This window comes from Oryx dammah, unplaced genomic scaffold (assembly GCF_014754425.2).
Source record: "Oryx dammah isolate SB20612 unplaced genomic scaffold, SCBI_Odam_1.1 HiC_scaffold_12, whole genome shotgun sequence".
NCBI classification, from domain to species: domain Eukaryota; kingdom Metazoa; phylum Chordata; class Mammalia; order Artiodactyla; family Bovidae; genus Oryx; species Oryx dammah.
In genome coordinates this window covers 42830502-42858408 of record NW_024070196.1, presented here as the reverse complement: position 1 = coordinate 42858408, position 27907 = coordinate 42830502, and the positions used below count along the sequence as shown (strand labels likewise).

General features: G+C 42.7%; 1 protein-coding gene and 1 non-coding gene across 2 annotated transcripts; both read right to left on the bottom strand.

The window, feature by feature from the left end:
• On the bottom strand, positions 1–27556 carry CTSO (cathepsin O). Its single transcript, XM_040251280.1, has 9 exons — positions 27496–27556; positions 24522–24757; positions 16817–16925; positions 16125–16264; positions 13272–13439; positions 11071–11192; positions 5670–5833; positions 4785–4877; positions 1–1965 (listed from the first exon to the last, which is right to left on the bottom strand). The coding sequence occupies exons 1-9, from the start codon at positions 27554–27556 to the stop codon at positions 1931–1933; spliced, it is 1128 nt and encodes a 375-aa protein (XP_040107214.1). The 3' UTR covers positions 1–1930.
• On the bottom strand, positions 2328–2434 carry LOC120871664. Its single transcript, XR_005723087.1, has one exon. It is a non-coding gene; the product is annotated as a U6 spliceosomal RNA (small nuclear RNA).
• Positions 27557–27907: the final 351 nt, after the last annotated feature.

Here is a 27907-nt window from a genome sequence, read left to right as displayed (position 1 = left end):
TCAGTCAAATATAGATTGTTTCATTGTTAATTTTATAAAAATCCACAAAAGCTGAAAAGTATGCATCATTCTGTAATTAAAGCTATCACTTGTAAAAGAATATCAGAAAATCATTTACATTTTACAAGAATTAGTATATCATCACAAACTGGGACAATCAAGACATATTCCTTTCTGGTACAGTTGGATATTTACAATTTTAATCAAATAAAATATCAATTTTCATTCTGAAGCATTTCTAAACCTGAGTCAATACATATTTGCTTGAAATTGTTTCTGGCTGGTGTAAGGAAAAGAAATAGTGTCCTGTTGTGGATTTTCTTTTTCTAATAAGGAGACTGATAAAGGCCAACCATGAGAGAAAAAAAGTGGATGTCTCAACTGTTTTCAGTGGTTGTTGCTACCTTTACAATTTTGCTTCTCTTGAGTTTGGAAAGTGACCATGAATCTTAGAGAGGAAATGCTTAAACATGTAGTATTTGATGCAGCTGTATTAACTCCTGTGATATGATTGTACTTATATTCAATCAGAAGAGCAGCTTTCATACGCTGAGGTTCTTACACAGCCACACTGACTTAGCAAGAGAGGAGATGACCTCAAGAACCATGGACGAGCTGAAAGTCCAAAGGATGCACAGAAAAGCAGCTAGGAAGGCAGTCTGCGACAAACACGCAGAGAACTGGAAACACAGGGGCTGGGGAGCTCACATTTTGGCTAATACAGTCTCAAATTACTGAGACAGGACTTTGAAAGGAGTGGTGCCTCCACATGACAGAGAAGCAGACAGGTGAGGTCCTGACATGGATAAAGCCTTGGAGACAACTGGAATCCAACAAATGGTTATAAAATAGAGATAGAAGGTAGAAAATGAGACTTCTTTAGCCAGGGAAGCCAGACCATGAGGAAGGTTTAAAGTTTCACAGTTGAGAGTAAGAGACAATGTGAGAAAATATAGGAAGGCCCACTGCTCCTCAATCCAGGGAGAACCAAGGAGGAAATGAAATGTGCTGGAGGGACGTCCCTGCTGGTCCTGTGGTTGAGACTTGGTGTTTCCAAAGCAGGGGGTGCGGGTTTGATCCCTGGTGCTGGAGCTACAGTTCTGCATGCCATGAGGTCAAAAAACCAAAACATAAAACAGAAACAATATTGTAACAAACTCAATGAAGACTTTAAAAATGGTCCACACTAAAAAAAAAAAATGCACTGAAATCCTACTGATAGTGAAAATTCACAAATAACAATTTGTCTTTCATGCAAGGCTACTTGAGGTTTTCCCATTACACAGTTGCCATATGGGTTACTTTGTTTCAATCAGTTGTTTGTCTTAAAAAGTGATTGTCTTTTTGGCTCTTTCTACATGGCCTCTGCACAGGTCAAGGGGTGAGCACCATTTTGGGGGATAAAGCAACTGGCATTTCACAACTCTTATGAAATTCCCTCTGGGAGGCTGGGAACACCTCTATGACAGGCACACGCAGTTCTAGGTTGGCTGTTCTTGTGTGTAGGGGCAGCTGAGGCCAGTGACTGTATCCCATAAAGGAAAAGGACTGTTTGTCCTCTGTTTAATCCTGTTTGAAATATGTCATTAAAAACAAACAAACGACAAATACAAACAGCAATCAAACAAAACCAGATAATAGATGCTTCAGAACGAAGAGACCTAAAACACTTTCTAATCTGACCTTCCTCCCAGGAGGATACTGTTCCCAGTCTTCCCTCCCAGGCCGTCATACTGGTCTTCTTCCTTCTGGCTTGGGCAGTTCACCTCTCTCTAAGAGAATTTTCATAGTTTAGTTTCAACATGACCAGGTCCTAGAACCTGGCTTTGTGGGAAGTTGCAAAAGCATAATGATGAAACACCAAGAATGAAGTGTCAGATCTCATTATGAACCTTCAGTTTCATATTCAACTCTCAATCTGGCAAACATGTTACACGAATACAGCCGAAACAGAATCTGCAATACCTAAGAAAAAAAGGAAAATCATTGGTACTACTCTATTTTTTCTTTACATGTTGTTTTTTTTTTAACTAACGTGAATGAGTTTATTAGGCACCACTATGATTTAACCCTTCATCACTAATTTTTAAAATTTATTTTTAATTGAAGGATAATTGCTTTACAATATTGTGCTGTTTCTTCCACACATCAACATGAATCAGCCATAGGTCTACATATGTCCCTTCCCTCTTGACCATTCCTCCCACCTCCCACTGCTCTAGGTTTTTACAGAGCCCCAGTTTGAGTTCCCTGAGTGATACAGAAAATTCCCATTGACTATCTGTTTTACATATGGTAGTGTATATGTTTCCATGCTACTCTGTTTAAAAAATATGCAATGCTCCACTAATTCGCAAGTCATCCTTGCATGGGGGCCATGCTAATCTTCTCTGTATCGTTCCAATTTTAGTAAATGTGCTGCTGAAGTGAGCACTACATGTCTTTTAAATATTAAAACAGTTTTTATTTGGGTTCAGAAAGTTAATATCTACCAAGAAAACAGCTTACTGGTTCTAGTTACCTGTCCATATAAACATGGCAACCTCAAAAGTAGATAGAAATGCTTAATGTTTTTATTTCAAGAAACTATTAAAAAAACTCAAAACAACTTATTAACTGAACAGATGAATGTATCTGAAATATGGGATGCACTCATATATACCTTAGAGGCAATACAATAATGTACAGGATTATTTTAAATATAACTTAAAACCTTTAAATTCTAAGACTTGAACTTTAACAAAATTTCAATCAGTCACAAGTGTGCTATGCTTCCTTAGCATGAAAGAACACAGATCACAATGCCATGGTGGAAGCGATGAAACATCCTCTTTAAAGACTGGATTTGCCTGTGATTAGCTGTGTCTCTAAAATTTCTTGGGGCCACAGAATTGCCACCTGCCTTCGGTGGTTGTTCATGAGAGTAATGTGATTGTATCAGGGATTTAACTTTCAGGAAATACTTTCAGAAAGGATACGGGCTCCTATGTAATGACTAACCAGGCAGGGTGTGCAGACTTAATTGGAGAACAGAAAGAAATGATCCCAACCACCCTTTGTAGCTGGGGGCTGGGAGAAGTGGGGGCAGGGAACAGAGTCCTGATCGACGTGAAGATGAACCAGTGTTTGAATCATGTTCCTGCAACTCTCCTTCTAGAGCTTTGACAGCAGCCGCCCCTCAGCCCAGATACAGGCACAGCGCTCCACAGTCAGAGATAAACTGGAGGTAGCAAGGGTTCAGGAACCACAGCAGCTTTCTACCTGCAAAGCCCCTCAGGGACGCTGAAAGGAGAGGCGTGGCTGGGGTCTGGTGCTCTGGCTGCAACATTCCAGTTACCAGTTAGTGGAACAATGGTGCTGTTGTCACTAGGTTGAGTCAAAATATAAGCTCTCAGAGACTTCCCTGGTGGTCCAGTGGTTAAGAATATGCCCTTGCAATGCAGAGGGTTTTGGTTCAATCCCTGGTTGGGGAGTCAAGATCCCATGTGCTGTGGAGCAACTGAGCGTGCATGTCGCAACTACTGAGCCAGTCTGCTCTGGAGCCCAAGCTCTGCAACTAGAGAAGCCACCACGTGCCACAGCAAGACAAAGCCTGCAGGCTGAATAGAAGACCCAGCGCAGCCAAAGTAACATATATAACATATATATATATATATATACAACATATATATATGAAGAAGCAAAAATATATATATGCTCTCAAAATTTTCCATAACTCTCTCTCTTTTTTTTTTTAAACTCAGAATTTATCATAAGAACTTCAGTAAACTGTTCCTCAGCTAAAAACTCTATTTGGTCCTATTCAAGAGGATTGGTTTAAATTAGCATATTTGTTTCATTGCTCTAATTTCTCTTTGCAAATACTGCACTTTGAACTTGAGAACTGTGCTCCAGCTACGGGCAATAGACCACTGTTTCATATTTTATCCACTTCAGTAGCAATGACAAATCAATTATAAAAACATCTAAAAATGACTCTTTATCATTTTATCACAAATATTACAACCTGGGGCATACCACAACTTTTAAAAAGTTGTATATTTTTTAGAACTAATGAGAAATTAAATAACTGCTCTCATACATAATATAGTTTGGATCAACTCAATTCAGAAAACTTGCTGATTTTCCAGATCAAAAGTTTTAGAATAGGGTTTGAATATAGATTTTTAGAATATATTTAAAATACTTAAATAGCTACTTAAATTTGTTGTTCTTTAACATAAATGTTATTATTCAACAAAAGAGTGTGTCTGGTATTTTCTTAAGCCTCTCAATTCCAGGGAACAGAATTTTTTGCTAGAATTTTATAGGTGGCAAGAGGTATATTAAATCTGAAACAACACTAATACTCAGATTTTCACTCAGTTTGATACAAAGAAAAAGTGATTCTTGATGATCCTAAGGTAGGCATTATAATACATTAAATAATGGACAGTCATATAGTTATAAAAAGCAAATTTGGAAAATTTTTGAGAAGTTCAGCTTCTTAAGTGGGTTTTTGGAAGTAGTTAGCTTTGGTAAATTATTGCTATATCTTATAATGTTCTCATTACACTGGTTTTTACTATAGTCCCTTTTAAAAACATGAATATGTGCAGTAGTATCTTGTTTAAAAAAATACTATTTTATTTTTATCAATTAGTTGAAGGATGACCATTATTACTGTAACAGTGGTTTGAAAACCCTGGATGCACACTATGGATGGGACAGGCTTATAATTTTAATCTGTTCAGTCTCTTTCTTGACATTGAGCCAGGAGTTTTCAATATCAGTTCAAGACTCACCGCAAATATTTCCTCCCATTTTCACACGGACATAGCCATCGATGCCCCATGAAGTTCCCCAGGAGTTCCGTACAATCCAGTATGGGATACTTCCTACAAAATATAAATCAGACCCTGGAGAACATAGCTGTGGTGAAAGAATGTTCATTTAAAGCTCAGGTGGCACAGTGGTAAAGAAGCTGCCTGCCTAGGCGGGAGATGTAGGGGACGTGGGTTCAGTCCCTGAACCAGGAAGATCCCCTGGAGGAGGAAATGGCAATCCACTCCAGTATTCTTGCCTGGGAAATCTCATGGACAGAGGAGCCTGGTGGGCTACAGTCCATGGGGTCTCAAAGAGTCAGACATGACTGAACACTTCCTGAAAAGTAGAGTGGTTTTAAGAAAACAAATAAACAAAACAAACAAAGAAAAAACCTAACAAAATGCTAACAAACTAGCCAAGTAAACTGAACTGTACTAGTGTCATACTGCAATCAACGGAAAAGGGGTTTTAATTCATTTTGCTTGTTACATTTCCTATATAAAATGAAAACACACATATATACACATTTCCAAGCAATCTGAAAAAAGGAAAGGAAAAGAACTGTTAGATAAGTATGATGAAATAATAAGTACTTTTCTTTTCCCAGAAATTATCCTAAACATTGCAGATGGAGAATGTCCAATATTTAGATCAAGAATTTTGTGTCTTTTTAACACGGCATCTACCAAAAATTGACCAGGGGACCTGCAGGGCGTGTATACCTGGAAGTTTAGGGCAAAGTTGTAAAGCTCATGAGAACTTAGATGTAAGAGGACCAAGGTTCAGCATTTTAAAGGATGGAATCACATGTCAAGCTGGAGTTCAAGCTGCAAAGCAATCAGTCACGTCTCACCAGCACTCACCTGTTTTATCAAAGCCCGTTACAAGGACAGCGTGATTTGATTCTCCACTGGAGCAGTGATGCTGTATAATGCCTCCCAGGTAGTCTTGCCAGCTCATAGCATCTACCACCACTATCAGAGGTCCCAAGGCTAGAAGTGCTTTTGCCATTTTGTCTTCTTGGCCACTATCAAAAGAAAAACAAATTTGGTTATGAAGTTTAGTTTCCAAGGTAAAAATATTTTACAAAAGTGATGTATTTAATCTGTATATGGCAAGGAGTAGGTTTGGTGGCAATTATCAAGTTCTAAACAATGGAGGCTGTAAGAAGTCTGGAAGACCGGCAATCCAGGAGCGCTATGGGCCTCCAGGATACCAGGATCTGGGTTCTTCTTATATGAGGCTTCCATTCCCAAGATCACTTCACGATCCAAGAAGGCTGCTAGAGTGCCAGCCATTTCACTCATCTTTTTCAGACAGTAAGAAGTAGAAAGGGGAGGTGCGATGTCCCAGTTGAGATCCCAGAAGTGATCACACATTCTGCACACATCTGCATGTGTCTCATTGGCTAGATGTCAGTCCCACGGCCAAGGTTAGTTTTAAGAAAGTTGGGAAATTAAATTTTATAGCTGGTGGACAAAGTGCCATGCTAAAATATATGGATTCTCTTAATAAGGAGAGTGGAAAGCCTGGAGGTGGTGATATCTCATCACCTCTGCCACACCAAGTAAAAATCAAGAGAGCAGATAGCCTAGGTTAGTGAATATCAAATAAAGAAAACTACAGAAAAGAGTTACCCAAAAATGTTGGGGGTGGGGAGTGTAGATATAGGGTGGGAGGGATGTTAAGATGCCAGGAGAACTAGGGCCGAACTGGAAAGAGAGCAGGGCATGCAGTTCTGCCTTCCCACCTGGACCTGAATTGATAAAGTCTGATGTTACATAACATGCAGCCTTCATCAATCTTAAAAGTACATAATTAAACCATTAATTGTGTTTTTAAAGGTCAGCTTTGTGGGTGCAGGACACTGAAACCAAGTTACCGATATTTCGGCCCATTAAGATAGCGTTTGATAGTTTATTGCTATAGAAAAGCATGTAGGATTAGTGGCTAGAAAGAGTAGATAAGCCCTCATCCTGCCAGCTGGAGACCGGTTTCTATCAAGGGGATATTGTGTCCAAAGATGAGGGAAAAACATGAGTGCCTACCAATGGGATCTGCTGAAATAGAAACCACAAGTTCATTCTAAACAATCACTCACATTATCTGTTAAGGAGAGACAATGTTTTTGGAGATTTACAAGCAAGCATTTCTAATTTTTGCTGCTGTAAAAATAATTGGTTTTCATTAAATAGAGTCAAAATTATAAAATTCTGGAGGAGAATATGATAGGGTATGGGCTTTGAGGTTCCACAGAGTTGGTTCAAATTCCAGTTTCATGCCACAGCCACCACACCCACCTTCAGAATCAACATAAAGACATAATTATAGGCATAGATTTCATAGCCTGCCTAACCCACAAATTATACCCCAGGTTTATAATAAACATTGTGTCCTTCTTTCGTTTCTAAGTTATCTAATAAATTAGTTTTCTTCAAATAGGTTTTAGTGTATAATGTCTATTTTATTTAAATTTGCAGAATGTTTTGTAATGCAACTATGACAAATATGATGCTGCTGCTGCTGCTGCTGCTGCTAAGTTGCTTCAGCCATGTCTGATTCTGTGCGACCCCACAGACAGCAGCCCATCAGGCTCCGCCGTCCCTGGGATTCTCTACGCAAGAACACTGGAGTGGGTTGCCATTTCCTTCTCCAATGCATGAAAGTGAAAAGTGAAAGGGAAGTCGCTCAGTTGTGTCCGACTCTTTGTGACCCCATGGACTGAAGCCTACCAGGCTCCTCTGTCCATGGGATTTTCCAGGCAAGAGTACTGGAGTGGGTTGCTATTGCCTTCTCTGGACAAACATGATAATCTCCATATTAACCAGAAGACAACTGCCTCCACCTTTTAGAGATAACAAAAGCTATCCAGTAAATTATTCCAGTAAAATCAAAGATCATTTTACAGAGGTAAGGAGAAGGATGAAAGAAGTTTGAGGGAATTGCAGAAGGTGGTAAATGCTATGGTGTCATGGAAACAGTTTAGTTATGGTCTCTGCTTGAGGGAGAACCAGGAAAAAGATTTCATAGTTGCTGGAAAACAGGAAATAGGAGGGCACCTGTGGTCTAGACCAGCAGGGAAAGGCTCCAGGGAAAGGCTCCATTTAGCCCCAGAGCTGTCACTCATCTTTCAGAAAGGTGTGGGCCAGAAACAAGTTACAATATATTCCAAAAAATATCTTTATATCCATTTTAGCCCAATATGGAGTTACTATCATATTACCAAACCTTGTTTCATGAGCTTACTATTACTTTCGCAGATCAGTAAGAGACAAATCCTGCAGTCTTTAAGAATTCTCCTAAACGTTACTGTCACAAAGATTTGGTGATTAGGGTGAGTCCTACCTGTTATAGACCCTTGATGAGCACATGGATTTACACTTCATCTTCCCTATGGCATCCTAGTTTTTCTGTCCATAGTTATACGTGACAGGTTCTTATCCTTTTTATTCATTTAGTCATGGTCATATTCTAGTTTAGCTTCTGAAATGTTTTTCCTGAGGTCTGATGAGCAAAAATGCAGGAGGCAGCCTGTGTATGAATGATCATTCTGCTTTAAGGCTAGATTATGCTTTTTGGATTCAGAAGGGTTTTCTATGTAAATATATATTTTCAGAGATAGCAGACAATTCTGTGAACTTTTTGGCTGATAGCTATGATCTGGGCTGGTGTTGTCTGGGAATACTAAAAAACTAAGAGAGCATGATGATAAAAATAGAGGTCAGGGGAAACTCCCGGGAGATGATGTACAGCAACACGGGTGGGGCATCATTTTTCACATGCATATTCTGCCCATCTCCGGAGGTCCTGGTAGGACTGAGGGCCAGGTTACCCCCAGGACTAACTTGTTTCCTAAGGACACTTGGCTCTCCGGTTCTGGTTCATGCCCTAGTCCTCCCAGCTTCCTGGGATTACTTTCTGTGTGTCTGTCTCACGTGGACCTGCTGTTCTCTATTTCTGTCTTAGACCTTACAACTTCCTGCCTGGCAATTCCATTCTTTCAGTCTTTCACAGCAAAAGTCCTAGAGTCCTCCCTGACATTATCCTCTCTTATCCTCACAAATATCCCTCAATACGCCCTGTGGGGCTTTATTCTCTATGCCATCTAATATGTCTAAGATCATTCTTCCAACACTGCCCCAAGATCACCCCCTGATGACCTCTGTCTCCTCATCCCCTACAGTCTAGTGTGTCTCTCCATGACATGACCCAGCACGACAGGATAGGACAGTCACAGTGGCTTCCTCACTGCTCTACAGCTATGCCAGACCTGTGTCTGCTGCAGGGCCTTTGCACATACAATCCCGTCTACCAGGAGCTGTGTTTCCCCAGGTGCCTGCAGGGTTAAGTCTTCACTAAATGTTACATCCTCCAGGAACCCCTTCCTGAGACTGCAACCCCCTACCCCTGTTGTTTTCTCTTCACCTCATGGCTGTTTAGTTCTCTTTAAAGCTATTTCATCTAGCAGACCATTCATATTTTTATTTCTTTGGTTTACTGCTTGTCTCTATCGCTAAAATATAGTCCAGAGGGCAGAGCTTTTGTCCGCTGTGTTCACTGCCAAATCCCCAGAACTTGAAACAGGGTTCAGTAAATATCTGAATGAATGAATAAATCAAAGGAAGGTATTCTTGCAAAGAGAGTCTAATGTGGTTAGCTTGGCGCCGTGTTCTTAGAGTTTAATATTCTGTGTGATGGAGGGGTGGGTTTTCACAGTGGCCTCTGCCTTCTGATCCAAGGACAGATGAATCTTGCAGTCACCTTAGCTTTGTCTCTCTTTCTAAAGTAGACTGATGTCCATTATTATTTTATTTCTTCCTAACTTTCTCAATCTGCTCCTTGTGACAAGGGATGCCTTGAGTTCTCTCTGATCACACTGTGACCCTGAGGTTCCTGTGCACACACTCATCTTAGACTCTCCAGGAGCTGGCAGCATAGGGGCTCACTTGCTCATTTAGAAAGTCTGTGATCTTCACCCTCAAGGGAGGTGGGGACCACTGTGCTCAGGGGCCCTGCCCGTTTATCACGATTCTGTGCATCCTGCCCTTGGGGACTGAGTTCTCAGGTGACAGTTGCTCCAGCAGCCAGGAACTGAGGGGACAGTCAGCCCATCCTCAGACACATGGCTGCTGGTGTAGGTTCCACTTTGTTCAAGGATCCAGAGTCACTTATGATTTCTTTCAGATTCCATGGGGACATGCCATCTAGACCCAGAGATGCTTTTATATTTAGTAAGTAGTAGACCAGTCTTTACTTTAGCCAAATTTAATTTTTTTTTTTTTGCTTTCTCTGTTTCAAAGCCCTGTGCAAAGCTTCCTTCAAAATGAGTTGGATGGTTCTGTTTCTTATCCCTGAGCACCTATTTTGCATGAAATAAAATGGTCATAATGGGTCTTTAGCTGGCTTTGAGTGCCATGTGTTTTTAAAGCATTTTTAAATGATTGTTTCCTTTGAACCCATCCCAAGTCATCATGCTCTTCCCATTCCCACACAAGTCCCTTCCTCACCCATCCCTGCATCCCATCACGCCTGCAGGATGAGCTCGTCACCTGCCTCATTATATACTCTGTCCACTTGGAAAACTTCATTTTATATCTTTCTTACAGTCAATGACTTGAACAATGTAGGGAACAGAGAGGAGGTTCAAAAATGCTTCTTGGTAAGTAAGACTGCTTGACATTAGCTTCAGATGCTACAGAAAGCAAGTTTTTATTATTATTATTAATTCAAGAGTAAGACTGAAATGCGCTAAGGGTAATTGTGACACTGAAACTTGGTAGGAGGTGCTAAGTATCAATTATACCTTCAAAGGTATTTAAATGTGTTGACTTAATTGCCTTATTTCTGTTGGTAGAGATATGGAAAAAAAGTAGACCATATTTAAGAAACAACATCCATAGACCTCCATGGTGACTGCCAGTTCACCTCTCTAATAAAAGTGTTAGTCGCTCAGTTGTGTCTGACTCTTTGTAACCCTACGGACTGTAGCCCACCAAACTCCTCTGTCCATGGAATTCTCCAGACAAGAATACTGGAGTAGGTGGCCATTCCCTTTTCCAGGGCATCTTTGCAACCCTGAGGTAGAACCCTGGTCTCTTGCATTGCATGTGGATTCTTTACCATCTGAGCCACGAGGGAATCAAGTGTATTTTAAAACATTTAAAAGTATACAGCAATGCTGCCAATCAATTTATTAATTCCAAGTAGTCAATAGATAATAACTTAAAAAACATAGAGAAAACCATAAGAGAAGGGGACATTTACCTGAAGTCATATGCAGAATAACCTTTGATTGAAGATCCAGAATGTGAGTCGGAAAAGTAACGGCAGAGGCCATTCTGGGCTTGAAATGGGTATTCTGAATCTCTCACCAGCTTGACTTGCAGCTGAAAGAAAATAATCATCCAACATGATCTATGTCACATGGTTATATCAAAGATCAAACAGAACTTACTACAAGGAGTCTAAGATTCCACTTGGTCACAGTTCCTTATCTGGGTTCGTTATGAAAATCTTAAGTTAAAACTTTAAGTGTTTTTTATGGACAGCCTAAGTAATTAAACTCTGTTTGTCTTTGTCTTTTGCTCCAGTTTTCTCTATATCTCCTGTTCCTGGAACCTTCATTGATTCGATAATAAAGTCTGGTCATCTTTCTCCTCAAGGTTCAAGAGCATAAACATCTTCCTTCTACAGCTCTGGTTCTGGGTTATCAAGCTTTTGAGGTCATGCATTATGCTCACAAGCATCCTTCCATCCACTCTCTGTGCCATTCATCTGGCGGTGACTCCAGACACAGCAAACGAAGAAGAGAGGGATGCTCAACTTTGGGAACTCTGTCTTGACAGCTTTTCACAGTATACAGCAGCACCGTCATCGCTGGCTTCACGCCACTGCTGCTGGACCAGGACAGTGTCAGAGGGTGTGTGCTGGGGGTGGGTCGGAGGTGGGGAGAGGACCAGCGTGCTGCCCATCTCAGCTACTGACCTGGCAACGGGGTCTCACCTCCCAGAGCTCAGTTCTGCATCTACACAGAGGCACCCAACCAGCTGACCTCCAATCCCCTTTTAACCTGGGCATTCAGAAGTTCTATGGAAATGAATAACCATACGCTGTCACTTTAAAAAAAGATGGGTCATCTTCAAAAAAAGCAATTACCAAGTAATATTAGGGAGTAAACATAAATATTTTTCTGAATAGAGATTGCAGGTAAGATTTTTCACACTTTGGTTTCTCTCTTGATGGCTGACCTGCTGCTGCTGCTAAGTCGCTTCAGTCGTGTCCGATTCTGTGCGACCCCATAGATGGCAGCCCACCAGACTCCCGTGTTCCTGGGATTCTCCAGGCAAGAACACTGGAGTGGGTTGCCATTTCCTTCTCCAATGCATGAAAGTGAAAAGTGAAAGTGAATTCGTTCAGTTGTGTCCAACTCAGCGACCCCAGGGACTGCACCACCAGGCTCCTCCATCCATGGGATTTTCCAGGCAAGAGTACTGGAGTGGGGTGCCATTGCCTTCTCCAATGGCTCACCTACACAGAAGCAATTCTTATTTTGGGCGGTGGAGGGCTTAAACAACTGACATTTATTTTCACACAGTTGTGGACACTGGAAGTTCAAGGTCAAGGTGCCAGCAGGGTCAGTGTCTGGTGAGAACTTTCTCTTTGAGGTGCAGACGGCCACCTTCGCACCATGTCCTCACATGGGAGACAGAGAGAGACCTTGCCCTCTTCATTCTCTTCTTCTGTCACAGTCCTATCAAATTAGGGCCCCAGGCTGATGATCTCGTGTGTGCGTGCTAAGTTGTTTCAGTCGTGTCCAACTCTGCGATGCTATGGACCATGGCCAGCCAGGTTCCTCTGTCCATGGGATTCTCCAGGCAAGAATACTGGAGTGGGTTGTCATTTCCTCCTCCAGGGGATCTTCCCAACCTATGTATCGAACTCACATCTCCTGTGTCTCCTGCATTGCAGGAGGATTCTTTACTGCTAAGCCATCAAGGAAGCCCCTTATGACCTCACTTAACCTCAATAAACTCCTGCTGCTGCTGCTGCTGAGTCACTTCAGTCGTGTCCAACTCTGTGTGACCCCAGAGAAGGCAGCCCCACCGGGCTCCCCCGTCCCTGGGATTTTCCAGGCAAGAACACTGGAGTGGGTTGCCATTTCCTTCTCCAATGCATGAAAGTGAAAAGTGAAAGTGAAGACGCTCAGTCGTGTCCGACTCTTAGTGACCCCATGGACTGCAGCCCACCAGGCTCCTCCGTCCATGGGATTTTCCAGGCAAGACCCAATTTCTAGATATACATAGTCAGATATATGGGAAATCTTTGGACTAATTCAAGCTCTGGTTAGCTACATTTCCAAACTTGAAAATATTATTTAGTAAATGACAGACTGAACGCACAGTAAATAAGCAGAGTGTCAGGGGAGAAGCACACACACACACTTAAAAGACTGCAGAGCCACTCACCTTATTGAGCCAGTACAAAGCATTGAGCGGGGATCCTCCGTTGCAGCCGTAGTTGCTGTAAGAACAGTCTATCACCTGCTGAACACTCAGCACCTCCAAGGGCTGCCCTTTTATGGCACACACAGACTCCACTGCACCTACCACGCTGAAAGCCCAGCATCCGCCACACTGAGACAGAAGGATGATAGAAACAGAGACAGAATGATATTTGTTATCTGACAATGTGCAAATCACGTCTATTGACATCTCTGACAACACAAATGATCAAATCATGTGAACAGAATCTGAAGGCCTACAGAATATAAATGCTAATCCTGCTGATTTTCAATTAAATTCTCTTATAAGCATCAAAATATACTATTTATTAAAGGTAAATTGGTAGTATCACTATTGCAAGTTAGACATTGCAAAATAAACGTGAACTTTAGAGATTAGGAAAACATTTGGACGTTCTTTTTAAAAAAAAAACAAGTCAGCACAAACATAGGTAACTGACTTGAAGTTGCCAAGGGGGGAGGGGGTGGGGGAGGGGTGGACAGGGAATTTGGGATTAACTGATGCAAACTATTACTTATAGGATGGATAAACAACAAGTTCCTACTGTACAGTACAGGGAACTATATTCAATATCCTGTGATAAACCATCATGGAAAAAATATGAAAAAGTGTGTGTGCTTCTTCCCTGACACTCTGCTCTGCCCTCCAACACCTCCCCTCCAAGGGCAGAAGGCAGGGAAAAGGTGAGCAGAGCAGGGGTGCATGGTGCATATTTGTTCTCATTAACAGATAAGCATAGGCCCTGGATGAATGACTTGTTAGCCCATCAGGATTATGAATGCACAGGTAATGTCCCAACTATAGGAACCCACAGTAATCGTTCCTCATTGAAATACTAACAATCTTTCTGACTCTGGGTCTCTTATCTTGCTTTTATTGGCTAAACTAGAACAAAGGGATGAAAGGGAACAGAATCAAGATTTTTCACATAAGAAAGAAGAATCACAAGAAAGGCAGAGGTGAGAGTGGGATGTGAAACTGGGTGGAACCACCTTAATCCTGGGACCAGGTGCTGCAGGAAAGAGAGGAAGGGCAGCAGAGTGAAGTTCTGAGGGATTTCATGTGGCCTTATCTACATCTCTAGCTCCAGGGCATGTGGAGAGTACAGCATTCACTAAGGGATGCTACTGCAGGCTCTGCACCCTTTGAAAAAGGTAAATGCAGGTTGCTCCAGGTGACCCACCTACTGCTGCCCCAAGAGGGTGGTGGCTGCTTCAAAACATCTTTCCTTTAGTACAAAGATTCCTAAATGAAAGTTCTACTTTAAGACACCGTTAAGTGCTTCCTGGATAGACTGGGTTTCAGACTACATCACTCTTCATTAGAATCCAGTAATAAAGCATACGATATGGTGGTAACCTCAATCCACAACAACAAATACAGAATCTGAGAAACAAAAAGGATCTCAACTTAATGAGATGGTCACTGGGGAACTGTTGGATCCAAAATGCTGGCCTTACAAGAGGACGCTGAGTGACCTGTTGAGGTTCCCACTGCAGACAAACTGAGACCACATCCCTGTAGGGATCAACTTTTCCTGGTAAGCTGACTTCCCTGTGCCTGGCAGGGGTGCAGGGCACACACACCTGTCCCCAAATGTTTGCCGGCAAGATGGCTCATTGTGGGCCATGAGCACCCCACCAGTATCTGGGGTTCTGCTTTCCCTGTGATTCCAGATAATCTTCACAGGCACATGCAGGACTTCTTCAAGGTAAATGGCTGCATTTTTAAAATGTATCTTTTCATTGAGTATAGTTGATTTACATGTAGTATTAATTTCTGTTGTACAGCAAAGTGAGTCAGTTATATATAAACACACACACACATTCTTTTTCGTATTCTTTTCCATTCTGGTTTATCACAGGATATTGAATATAGTTTCCTGTGTTGTACAGTAGGACTTAGTTGTTTATCCATTTTTATATGTAATAGTTTGCATGTGCTAACCCCAAACTCTCACTACATCCCCTTACACCCCTCCTCCCTGGCAAGAGGAAGTCTGTTCTGTGTGTTGTGAGTCTGTATCTGTTTCGTAGATAAGTTTATTAGTGTCATATTTTAGATTCCACATATAAGTGATATCACATGGTGGTAAATGGCTGCATTTACTGCAGGACTTACACATTTCTTCATCATTTAACACAAGTGCAACTGTGCTGTTACTTTTACTACTTTCTTGCTCTTTTTTTTTTAATGTGTCATGAATTTCTCCTACAATCCCTTTAATTTCCATTTTATGATTTTGCACAGTTGGTAATTTCCAGGAACGTCTATGTCATATCAAAGCAGATCTGACAGCTTTTTTAAGGACCACAGATAAAATATGTGTGATTCTGCAGGGTTGGGGCTGGGGGCAGGGTCTCTGAGGGAGCTCAAGGGATGGACCCAAGGGTTCAGGGAGCACTGAGGGGCCAGGCGCCTGATTTTGAGTTGTTTCCCTTTGGAGCTACTTAACTTGGTCAAGTTCACCTCCTTCAGCCTTCCACCCACTGTTCTGCAGGGTCCTGGGGACCGTGACAGCGGGCAGCAGCCCTGAGTCTGCGTGCAGAGTGGGGGCCAGGCAGGCAGGGAGGGACACCCGCAGAGCTCGCCCCCGAGTGAAGCTGGGCCTAACAGTGCCTCCTCCCTCCAGGGGTTGGGGGGGTGGTGATCTCCTGGTCTCATCATTCTATGATGACTGAGGTGTGAATTTCCCTACTGAAAGGATGGTTCCATCTCAAGTTTGATTGAACTTGACCCCCAAAGTGACTCTCATTCTAAAGTGATTAAAAAAAAAAACAAAAACCTAAGACATACCGTCTTCTGGTTTCTCACTTGGGTGACGACATGCTTATCCCTCCAGTCAAATTTTAAAGGCAAAGACAGGTTGGAGATGGACGTGTACTCTTCTGCTGGAAATCGGGGAAACCTGGAAGGGTTGCTTCTTAAATAAATAGCTGAGGACACACACAAGATGAAAGGACAACCAACATTATATTACAGGGATTCCTTTCAGTGGGATGTTTCAACAGAAACAGTGGAGCTTCTGATAAAGTCTGCTTTTATTCTTTTCCGTAATTGGAATGGAGTAGACAAAAGCTATAAGAGAAGAGAATTCTTCCAATAGGGCCGGGTTGTCACATGAAATGGTTTGACAGAAGCAGGTCAATAAAAAATGAGTATAATTGACATCATCTGTTTTATAATAACCAGGGGGGTCTTGAACAGAAATAGCATAGAAAACTGGAGGAGGGATGAATTGTTATTCCTCAGAGCCACAGGGAAATGTCTGCATTTATAGTATTTCATTCTTAAGTGATTATTAGAAGAAAGTGGCCATGAGCTTGTTTCTCCAACTGTCAGCACCAGGTACTTGCTTGAGACTTTTAAGCATTTAATCACTGTTAACTATTACTCAGTTTACTAACTTCACAACTGAAGAGTCTCAAAAATTAAGAAAAAAAATTAAAATCAGGAAACCAATCAGCTAATAACCCCAGAGCCCATACCTTTAAACTCGTCAGGAAACAAATATGAAAACTGGTTTATTCCATAGACGGCAGTGGAGTTTTCATGAGGAAACAAAGAATTCAAGTATCGCTGTCTATTAAGACTTTCCTAGAAGAAGAAAAAAAAACATACTAATTTCTATCACCTGTGTTAACTTTCTGGGGCAATGTGCATATAACTGACTTAGAAATAGTTTTCAGATGCAAAAGTAAAAGCTTGATTTATTTCCTGTGGCTCACAATGAAAGGTTATCTAAGATAATAGATTAGATTTATAAATGTTTTGTATTAAAAAGACTATCTGACTTCAGGAATAATTTCTGAGGCTGGGAAAGGAATGTCTTATCCATTTATAATTCCTCTTTACCAAGCATTTTGAAAGCACTAAATATGCTTATTTAACATAGTGGAAAAAAAGAAAATAAACTGCAAATAAATACCAGACAGTAGTTGGAATTGTAACCAGTAAGTACTTATGTGATCTTTATCTTTGTCTTAGCACAATGAATGAAGCATGAAAAAAGGAATAAATAACTAATGGACAAATCAGTGTGGTTCTATCTGGGTTTTACAGAGATCTCTATTTCATTTGGGTAAAAGGCTTTGGGAAAGAGATTCAATCCTGGAAATGTCCCAAGAAGATGGCTCGGTTTGTCTGTCTGAAGAGAAAATTAGATCCTTGTTTACAGATTCCTCCACTTTGAATTTTGTGATAAGTATATTAGGCTCATCTTTTACACAAACAAGCTTCAATTTGCTAGTACTAACCAACTCTGAAAAGCAGAGACATTACTTTGCCAACAAAGGTCCGTCTAGTCAAGGCTATGGTTTTTCTAGTGGTCATGTATGGATGTGAGAGTTGGACTGTGAAGAAAGCTGAACGCCAAAGAATTGATGCTTTTGAATTGTGGTGTTGGAGAAGACTCTTGAAAGTCCCTTGGACTGCAAGAAGACCCAACCAGTCCATTCTAAAGGAGATCAGCCCTAGGTGTTCTTTGGAAGGAATGATACTAAAGCTGAAACTCCAGTACTTTGGCCACCTCATGCGAAGAGTTGACTCATTGGAAAAGACTCTGAGGCTGGGAGGGGTTGGGGGCAGGAGAAAAAGGGGATGACAGAGGATGAGATGGCTGGATGGCATCACCGACTTGATAGATGTGAGTGTGAGTGAACTCTGGGAGATGGTGATGGACAGGGAGGCCTGGCATGCTGTGATTCATGGGGTCACAAAGAGTCGGACACGACTGAGCGGCTGAACTGAACTGAACTGAGCTGAACTAACTCTGTGGAGTAAATACAACTTCAGGAGACGACCATTCATTAAGTTTCTATCTTCAGCTACTCTAAACTTGCTTGTTCACTTATATGTTTATTGGGTGTCTGTCTCATAAACCTATAAGCAAAATGAGGGCCAGGCTGGTCTTATTCATCACTGTTTCCGCCTCACTGAGCACATGCCTGGCACACAACAGATGCTTAATTAGCACTTTTTGTTGAATAACGCATAATTATATTTTATATACATCATGCCCTTGATAGCTCTAAGCTATGTTTTTTACATATGTATATATAATTATTTTTCAGACTGTTTTCCATTATGGGTTATTATAAGATAATGAATATAGTTCCCTGTGCTATACAGTAGGACCTTTTTGGTTATCAATTTTATATATAGTAGTGTATATCATTAATTCAAAATTCCTAATTTATATCTCTCCCAACCCCATTACCCTTTGGAAACCATAAATTTGGTTCCTATGTCTGTGAGTCTATTTCTGGCTTATATAAGTTCATTTGTACCATTTTTTAGGTTCCACATATAAGTGATATGGGTATTTGTCTTTCAATGTCCAACTTTCTTCACTTAGTATGATAATCTCTAAGGTCATTCTTGTTGCTACAAATGGCATAAGCTGTTTATTTTTAAGCAAATTATTCTTGGGATTTATCATGATCATATTTTCCTTACTAAGCATACGTGGAAAGATTGCTAATCTATGAAATTATCAACAGTTATCGAGTTTCAGGCATTCAAAAGATAATCTTGATGAAGCAGGCTTTGAATTAATTTGGGAAGAAGATGTATACATCTAAAAATAGAACTGAACTACAAAGCGAGTGTGCGAAATATATAAGCCAGTGACTGTAACCTGCTGAGCATTTCAGAGGGTTCCTTGGTTCTAAAGGCATCTCCTGGACTTCATTGTGAGTTGGAGGGCTGATGGAGATCCTGAGGGTGTAGGACATTTATGGACGCACAGGAAAGTACATGGCAGCCACGAGGGTGGGCCTCACAAACAGACTGCAGTAAGGTGGCCCAGGTTCCCACAACCTGGCCCATGACCAGGCACTCAGGTGTCCTACTAGGGGAAGGGGCTCCCCTGAAGGTTGGTTTGTGATTAATGCATCCCCACAGATTCCTGACCCTGCCCTGGCCTGCAAGGTGCCCAGGGCACATCCCACAGGCCCTTTCTCCCCCTTTTCTCAGCTTAGAGCTTTGCTCTAGTCAGATGCTCTCCCGAGCCCCTCCCTGCACTTTCTCAGTCCTGACTCCTGTGATAAAAAAGAAGAAAGAGAAGACACATAAATCACCACTACTGGGAATGAAAGAAGGGCCACAAAGATGCTTCAGGCACTAGAAGAATCATATTTTGAGCATTTGAGGCCAACAGGTTTGATAACCTATGCAAAATGGACAACCCCAAGGAAGACTATATCACCAAATCTGGATATAACAAAAATAGAGAATTTAACAATTTTTTATCAACTAAAGTCATTAAGTTCCTAGCTGAAAATCACCCCACAAAGAAAACTCCAGGTCCAGATGGCTTCACTGGTGAATTCCATATAACTAAAAAAGAAATGCCAATACCAATTGTACACACACATTCATGGGAACCCCTTGCAACTGGTTATATAAGGCCTGATTCAAAAACCAGACAAAAACACCTCATGGCAAGAGAAATATACACCAATAGCCCTCATGACTGTAGATGTAAAATCCTTAAAAAAAAAAAAATCAGCAAATCAAATTCAAAAATTTATAAGACAATAAATAGATCATGACCAAGTGAGATTCATTAAAAGAGACTACATTGGTTTAGTATTTGAATATCAATCAACATAATACACCCTACTCATGGAATAAAAACGGGAACACCATATGATATTTTCAACAGATGTGGAAAAAGCACTTGACATAGTTCATAATCCTTTCATAAGGACTCTCAGCAGTGAATGAAAGGAAACTTGATCAACCTGACGGAAGGAATTGATGAAATGCCTACTCCGACCAGAGGCCAACTTCTAACAGAATCCATTTGTGTCTTATTCCCCACTGAATCAATCAGAAAACCTAGACCATCTCATTATCAACTACAAATTGGCACCTGCCACAGGTGCTTGCCCTCTTCCTCTACAAGGATTAAATCATGTGCCATTGCAGCTGCTGACCTTCAACACCCCCTGAAAGAAGTTCTGTGTGAAGATCAGAAATGACGTGCCCCGTGCTCAAGGAAAAGTTGGCAGGACAGCTCTTCAACAAGTATCTTCAGAAGCCGATTTTATGAGCCCAATTTCTGCATCTCCTACATGATAATATCTGCTCCTCATGATTAGCAGAAAGCTTCTGCAAAAAATATGTGCTTGACTGCATGTACTCCCTTTTCACTAAAATTACATATATACTGAACTCCCCTGCTACCTCTTTGGAGCAGTTTCTCAGAGCTATCTAAGATGCAGTCTCCCATGCTATAGTTCTCATTTTGCCCCAAACAAAACTTAACTTGCAACCCTTATATTGTGCTTTTTACTTTTAAAGTCAGCACATTATACATGCATCAGTCATGTCCGACTCTTTGCGACCCCATGGACTGTAGCCTACTAGGGTCCTCTGTCCATGGGATCCTCCAGGCAAGAATACTGGAGTGGGTTGCCATTTCCTTCTCCAGGGGATCTTCCCCACCCAGGGATCGAACCCAGGTCTCCTGCATTGTGGGCAGATGCTTTACCATCTGAGCCACCAGGGAAGCCCACATTATATAGTAAATGTTAAAGTACTAGATAAATAGATGGACAGATGAACAAATGAATGAATAAATTTTGAGCCAAGATTTCAAGTTTCTGGTATATTTTAATTTTGGCAGTATATGCATTAAGCTAGAACCATTAGAAATTACCAACTGAACAAGAGTCTTTTACATCAATTTCACCTCTTAATGTTTCAGTTAGATAAAAATTGTGGTTTAAAGTGTTCTGGATAAAGTTTATTTGGAGGAAATAATCCAGATCTTCAGGGGCTGTTAATAGCAAACTGTGGCTCATTCTTTAGGATCATTCATCATAAAATGATCTATTTAAAGAAACATGCCTCCAAGTATGCATAATTTAATTTTTTTAAAACTGGCACATGTATCATTAAGGTAAGCATTTTAAACGTGAAGCTTCTGAAATTTTAGGCAAAATCACATGTGCACTGGCATAGAAACATTATTCTGAAGTGAGTACATAAAGATCATTGGTTCCCTTAATGGGTTTGTAGCCCCGAAGTGGTCAGGAGACCAGCTGCACTTGGTCAGATAGGGAGCATGAGTAAAGGTCAGTGCACAGCTGGGTTCCAGCCTGAGGAACAGGCTGAAAAAGAGACGGGGCTTCCTGAGCACCAGAAGCTTCTAAGGAGTGAAAAGTTGGGGGCTGGGTGCTGTTTCCCCCTTTCCTGTCAGTTATCCTGAGAGGCATCCCATAATCATCCCAGGAGGGGCCTGGTCTTCACTCAACAGTAACTGAATGACAGTTTGTGAGCACGGATCACAGATGCCACCTAACTTCCACTCATGGAATATTCGAAGTGAATTTAGGAAAACAGGTAAGGCAGGGATGACAAAATCTTTCACCATGAACCTAAGACCGTGAAAAAATTACGAATCAATTAGACCCTTTCTCCAACTGTGTCAACAGTTGCAGTTCCCTGAATATCTTTCCACTCTATGTTTCAGGAGCCACTGTTCATCAATGCATTTGTAGACATGAGACCTCTTTGGTCTCCCTAAATAAGATATAAAGAGCCAAAAACTACACCTCCTGGCCCTCCATATTTGTTACTTTTCACCCTAAAACCTATTGGTTCTCCCTAGCACAACACAGAGAGTACTTTATAACTCTATTTTAATTTTTAAACATTTAAAAAAAATTTAACTTGATTATGGAGCCAGGGAATTTTCTAGAATCTGTACATAATTTACCCCAGATAGGTAAGCAGAGAATTTCAACTTAACCAGCTCCTAATCTGACATAATTTTAAGGAGTAAAGTTTTCCAGAGTTATACTGAGCATCAGTCACAACACACGATAGTCTCTCTTGTCGGGGCGGAGGGAGGCTTCCTAATGCTCAAGCAAGGCCCTTTCTCCGTAGTCTGCCCCAGGTTCAAACAGCCATCAATGCTCAAATACAGTTTCCAGCAGGTATGGAAAGGAGTCACCAACATCTCATGAAGTCAAGTTCCACGAGGGGCAATTGCTTTGGAAATTTTTCAGGCTCTCTCCAGTCAAGATTTTTAAAATGTGCTCAGAATCTTTATCACTCTGCCCTCCTCCACCTAAAACAGAAATTCTGTCTTCCAACAAGCACTCTTGTACTTCTGACACGAGCTAGCTGTATTTCCTAGCTGCCATTGTCTGGGTAGGGCCTCTAGTATGAGTAACTATATAATATGAACAAATGCACATATATCTATGAATTATACAAATAACACATACTTAAGATATATTCACTACTCTTGCCTCCTTGTGATTCCAATCCCCAAATATATTTTTGAGGAGGATGGCAGTGCTTTTATTTCTTCAGTCAATGAACACATCACCAGGATAGGTAGGACTGATTATTTTCTCCCAAAGGGGTTTACTTCACCATCACATGTCACTAAGCTCAGGGCAGGAAGAGAATACAGCACAAAAACTTTGTTCTCAAGCAATTATACCAGTGCTTCTGGTTTTGAAAGCTAGAGTAGTAAGTAGGAGATAAAAAATACATATTTTGGTTTGGGCAAAAATACAAATAGACTCAGGTGAGGTTGGCACTTCCCACACACTGTGGCTTCAGGGGACCCGCAGGAGAGGTAGAAGGGAGCACAGCCTCAGAATCCCTGGCAAACCTCAAGAAAATACCAGGAAAAAGAATAAATACAACTTCAATAAGCAGCAGGATTACTGACTTCAAACTTCCTGATTAGGAATGAATGAACTTTCTTTGACAGCAAAATTAAACCATGATAATGACCTCTCACAATTTAAAACTATTAGATAGTATCGGATACTATTAACAGAACACACTGAGGTCCACTCTAAATCATTCTCTCTTGCAGCCTCCTTGGTTTCAGGAAAAACATTGATAAGCTCAGCTAACTGGTGTGCTCCTGAGTTTTAACGCTGGGGTGCCATCTGAGATTATGAAGCCTTTTCAAAATAACCTGAAAAGGAAATTAAAACACTACACCCTTCTCTAAATCAGTCTCCACCAAGTCAGGTGAACTTTTAGGGTGTGCGGTAGTTCAAGGAGCCCGGGGTCAGGAAAATCATAAATGGGCAGGATTCCCTGAGCTCTGGATAAAATTCTGATTTGAGGAGGAGGTGATCAGTGTCCCCCTCCGGAAAACGGCCAGGTTTCTTCCGCCTCCTTCTGGTTCCAGTCCCTGAAATGCACAGTCTGGGGAGGCTGAGCGTGCCTTACAATTAGGACCACCTTGGACGAGTCGGACACGACTGAGCGACTGAACTGAATTGAACTGAACTGAACTGGACATAATCAGTCTTCCCTGGTGGCTGAGAGGTTAAAACATCTGCCTGCAATGCGGGAGACCTGGGTTCGATCCCTGGGTCGGGAAGATCCCCTGGAGAAGGAAATGGCAACCCACTCCAGTATTCTTGCCTGGAGAATCCCATGGACGGAGGAGCCTGGCGGACTACAGTCCATGGGTCGGTAAGAGTCGGACACGACTGAGCGACTTCACTTCCACTTTCACTTTGGACATAATCAGTGGGCAACTTGGGACGTATCATATAAGCCCTCAGGCACCCATCCTAGCATGCCCCGGGAAACTCCGGGACGGAGTCCGGTCTGGAACCCGGGCGCGTCACCGGACGGAGTTTAGGCGACCCCTGGGGATGGCGCTCGAGTGCCACCCCCGTCGCCCTCACCCCTGGAAAGGACGGCGCAGGTATTCTCTGGGGGTGCTCGCGTGGCCTCTCCAGCCCGCTCAGCCCGGGGACAGGGGGGCGTGCTCGCGCTGGAGCTCCGGTGCCCCCTCCCCAGCCCGGGGACCAGACAGGGTAAGCGACCCCCGCGGGTGGCACTCGCGTGGCCCCTCAGCCCCAGGACATGACGGGACTTGAGATTCTCCCCCACGCCCGCCCCCGCCCGTCCCGGTGTGGAGCTCAGGTGCCGCAGCCCCACTTCTCGCCCCGGGAAAGGACGGGGCAGGTAACCCGCCGGGATTGGCTCGAGTGGCTCCTCGGACCAGCCCAGCCTAGGCCCGGGCTGGAAAATACGGGAGACTCCAGGGTGTGGAGCTCAAGTGCTCCGCCCTCCGCCCCGGGACCGGAAGGGGCCGGCGACCCCGGAGGTGGGAGTGGGTGGGGCTCGCGCGGCCCCTCCGCCCCACCCAGCCCGGGGCTGGAAGCGCGGGAAGGGATCCGCGGGCGTGCGCGGTACCCGGAAGGCGGCGGCCGGGTGGCGGCCGAGCGGCGGGGTCAGGGCGGCGCAGGAGCCCCAGCAGCAGCAGCAGCAGCAGCAGCAGAGCAGCCAGAGGCGCCGCAGCTCCATCCCGCGCTTCCTCTTCGGTTTCGAGCTCCTCCCTGCCGGCGGGTCCGGGGCGGGGCGTGGGGCTGAGACGGCGACGCCCCCTCGTTCCTGGCGGCTCTGAGCCCGGATGTCGGGTAGGCTGCAAACTGTAGGATTCACGCTATTTTCAGTGCGAGCACCTGCCCCGGACCGTGTGCCCTGGGGTAGTTTCACTTCTGCTAGAAAAGAGCCTCTTTACTCGGAAGTGTGACAGTGCAGACAGCTGTGTGACCTGCACTTCCTGCGTCAAGTCGAAGTTTTATCTTTTTTCTTTTCCATCTCAGATGAAAGGATGCAGGCAACAGTGGAATCCAAAGGACCTTAATTCTGTTTCTCTTTGTGATGAGCCCTGACTTTAGGAACCCAGTTCCAAAATGCTTGTGAATTTACACAGAGATTCTTTCAGCAGGTGTTTATAATTGCGTATCAAAACACACAATTGTGAAAATAATACACCACGTTTTGATGATTTAGATCATAGCCAGTTCAAAATTTGGCAATCAGTTTCTGAAGGTAGCACTTCTTACATTTGTGTTGAAATTTAAATAAAGTATTTCAAACGCTTTGTAAGATGCCCAGCGCATTTTAAACGCTTGATTTATCAGCTATTTTGTTTTTAAGGTAGCTTTTCCCCTCTTATTATCATTACGCTGCTTTCCCCCTGCTCAGCTTAGTTCATAGTAACCCATCCTTCACGTTTTCTTCTCTCTTTCATTTATTTTTTTAAGCCATTTCACTTCATATCAACTTAATCCTAGAGAATGGACCATAGACACAACAGAAGTAATGTTCAAATCAGTTAACATCCCAATCTGGCAGCATTTCCGGTTAAGGATTTTCTGGTGAAGGTGGAAGGTCCCCTTTAAGGATGAAAGTGGCTCTTTTGCTCTCTCTCTCTCTCTTTTTTGTTTTTGTTTTTCCCATTTCTATGCCTTCAAACCTTAAAAACCTAATTGTAGGAATGAGATCCTTAGGCATCAAAACTAACTCCTGACTTACGCTCTCCTGAATGCACACCATACCTAGCTTGACCTATTGATTCTTCTAGATAAAAAGAGGTAAGAATGAAGACTTCATCGGCTAAAGAGTGGCTCCCTTTCTACCCAGAACAGCCCCCTGAGCAGTCCTGCTGGTGGATCACACAGGCAAGATAACATCTGAAGAGTCAGCCAGCCTGCAGCTATGGAGGACCACGCAGAACCCACCCTCCTGCTTGCCTGACTCACTGAGACTCTGCTCCCATCGTTTTTCCCTTGAAAACGTACCATGACTGCTCAAAATCTTTGGAGTTTGTCTCAGGACATGAATCCACCTTCTCCCCAGATTGCCGGCTTTTCTGATTAAAGCACCTTTCCTTTCTGTTCACACTTGCCTCTTGGCTTTTGAGCTGCAAGCAGCTGCGACCTGAGTTCAGTAATAGCAAGGAGACCAGGCCACTTGTAACGTGCATTGTCATCGGTGTCCAGGATGGCTTTTGGAAGGGCACAGATGTGTTTCTCAAATTTAAAGTGCACATTGAATGCAAATTCTAATGCAGGAGTTCTGGAGTCGGTTCCGATTCTGCTTTTCTAACCATATCCTGGGCCTGCTGCTGGTAGCATCAGGGTTCCCGTTTGGAACAGCAAGCAGTGTACCAAACTTGCTGCTGTTTCTCTGCTCCCCTAACTCAAGAGGGACATGAGGAGAAGGCTGGGGTATCTTTCTCAGGGAAAATTCATACTTTCCTGGTCATTTTATCTCTGCTCATTTCCTTGCACAGTGAATAGTACTGAAACAGAGCAGGGCCCTGTGGTTCTTGTTCCTCATGACCTCTGTCTGCCTTTGTCTGTGAAGAAACTTTAGCCAAAGAAGAAGTTTAATCAGAGAAGTGGGAAAATGCAGACCCAAAGGAAAACAGCCTGACAAGACAAAGCAATAATAGTTCAGTTAGTAAGCAAAGTCAAGGACGTTTTGTTCCTTCTCAAGGGCTTTAGATTGGGGCTTCCCTTGTAGCTCAGTCGGTAAAGAATCTGCCTGCAGTGCAGGAGACCTGGGTTCGATCCCTGGGTTGGGAAGATCCCCTGGAGAAGGAAATGGCAACCCACTCCAGTATCCTTGCCTGGAAAATCTCATGGACAGAGGAACCTGGTGGATTGCAGTCCATGGGGTCGCAAAGAGTCGGGCACGACTGAGCGACTAACACACACACACACACACACACACACACACTAAGCCATAGCCTGTGAGCTGTTCTATAGATATTGAAACCCCCACCAAGTGAGAGAAGTTAACTCAGTGATGACCAGACTGTAGCCATGACAGTAGCTGCCACAGTTCTGAGAACTGGCCTGAAGAAATGGAAACAAACTGACCCTGAAACTGAAGATTAACTGTACCTAAAACAAACAAGATGACACTGGTCAGACCTCCAATGACCAACTTCAAGGTGATGGTCAGAGCTAACTGTGCTGTTTCTGCATGTAGCCCTTTCCCTCCATCTATAAAATTTCTTGCCCCCTGACTGTTGGTGTATGTGTGTGGGGGGTAGGGTCAGGGGGTGGCCTTTGGACAGGCATGTGCCGTCCCCAAAGGTTGCCAGAATCCAAAGGCAAATTTTCCTTTTCACCAACCTAGCCTCCTTAATGGCTTTTGAACAGCGAGCAGCTGGACCATTTTTGGTTACAGTAGTGAGTAATATTGTCTTCCCTGGCTTCAGGGCTGCTACATGATTTGCAGGGTCCCGTGTAAACAGAATGTTAGTAAGGACTTTAGGATGGCAACACTAGAACATTAAACCAAGGATGAGTCTCTCTCGTACAGGGTCCTATGTGGCTCCCCAGGCCACACACCCACATAGGCAGCTTACTGGGTCTTTCTGCTATAATCTTTTCTAAACAACTTTTAGGAGTCTTCTGAATTGATGTCATGGTCAGCCCTCTTAAACTTTTTAGACTCACTCTCTGATTTACATCTTTAGTTTTTACCTAGCACAGTGAGTCATGCTATTCTCTGATGGAAAATTGTTAATAAAGATAATGTATGTTAATAAAGATAATGTATTAAAGACATGAAAACTTTTTTCTAGGCATATATGATGAGATGATTGCTTTCGGAATGTAGGTGGTAAAGATTTAATTTAAACGGTAAATTTAAAGGTCAGTGTTCATATCATCCCTGGCAGTTCTGCATCTAGACCTTCCTTGTAAGACACTCAAGCTAATATATATACAGTGAGTCCCCTATATACGAACCTTCAAGTGGCGAACTTTCAAAGACAT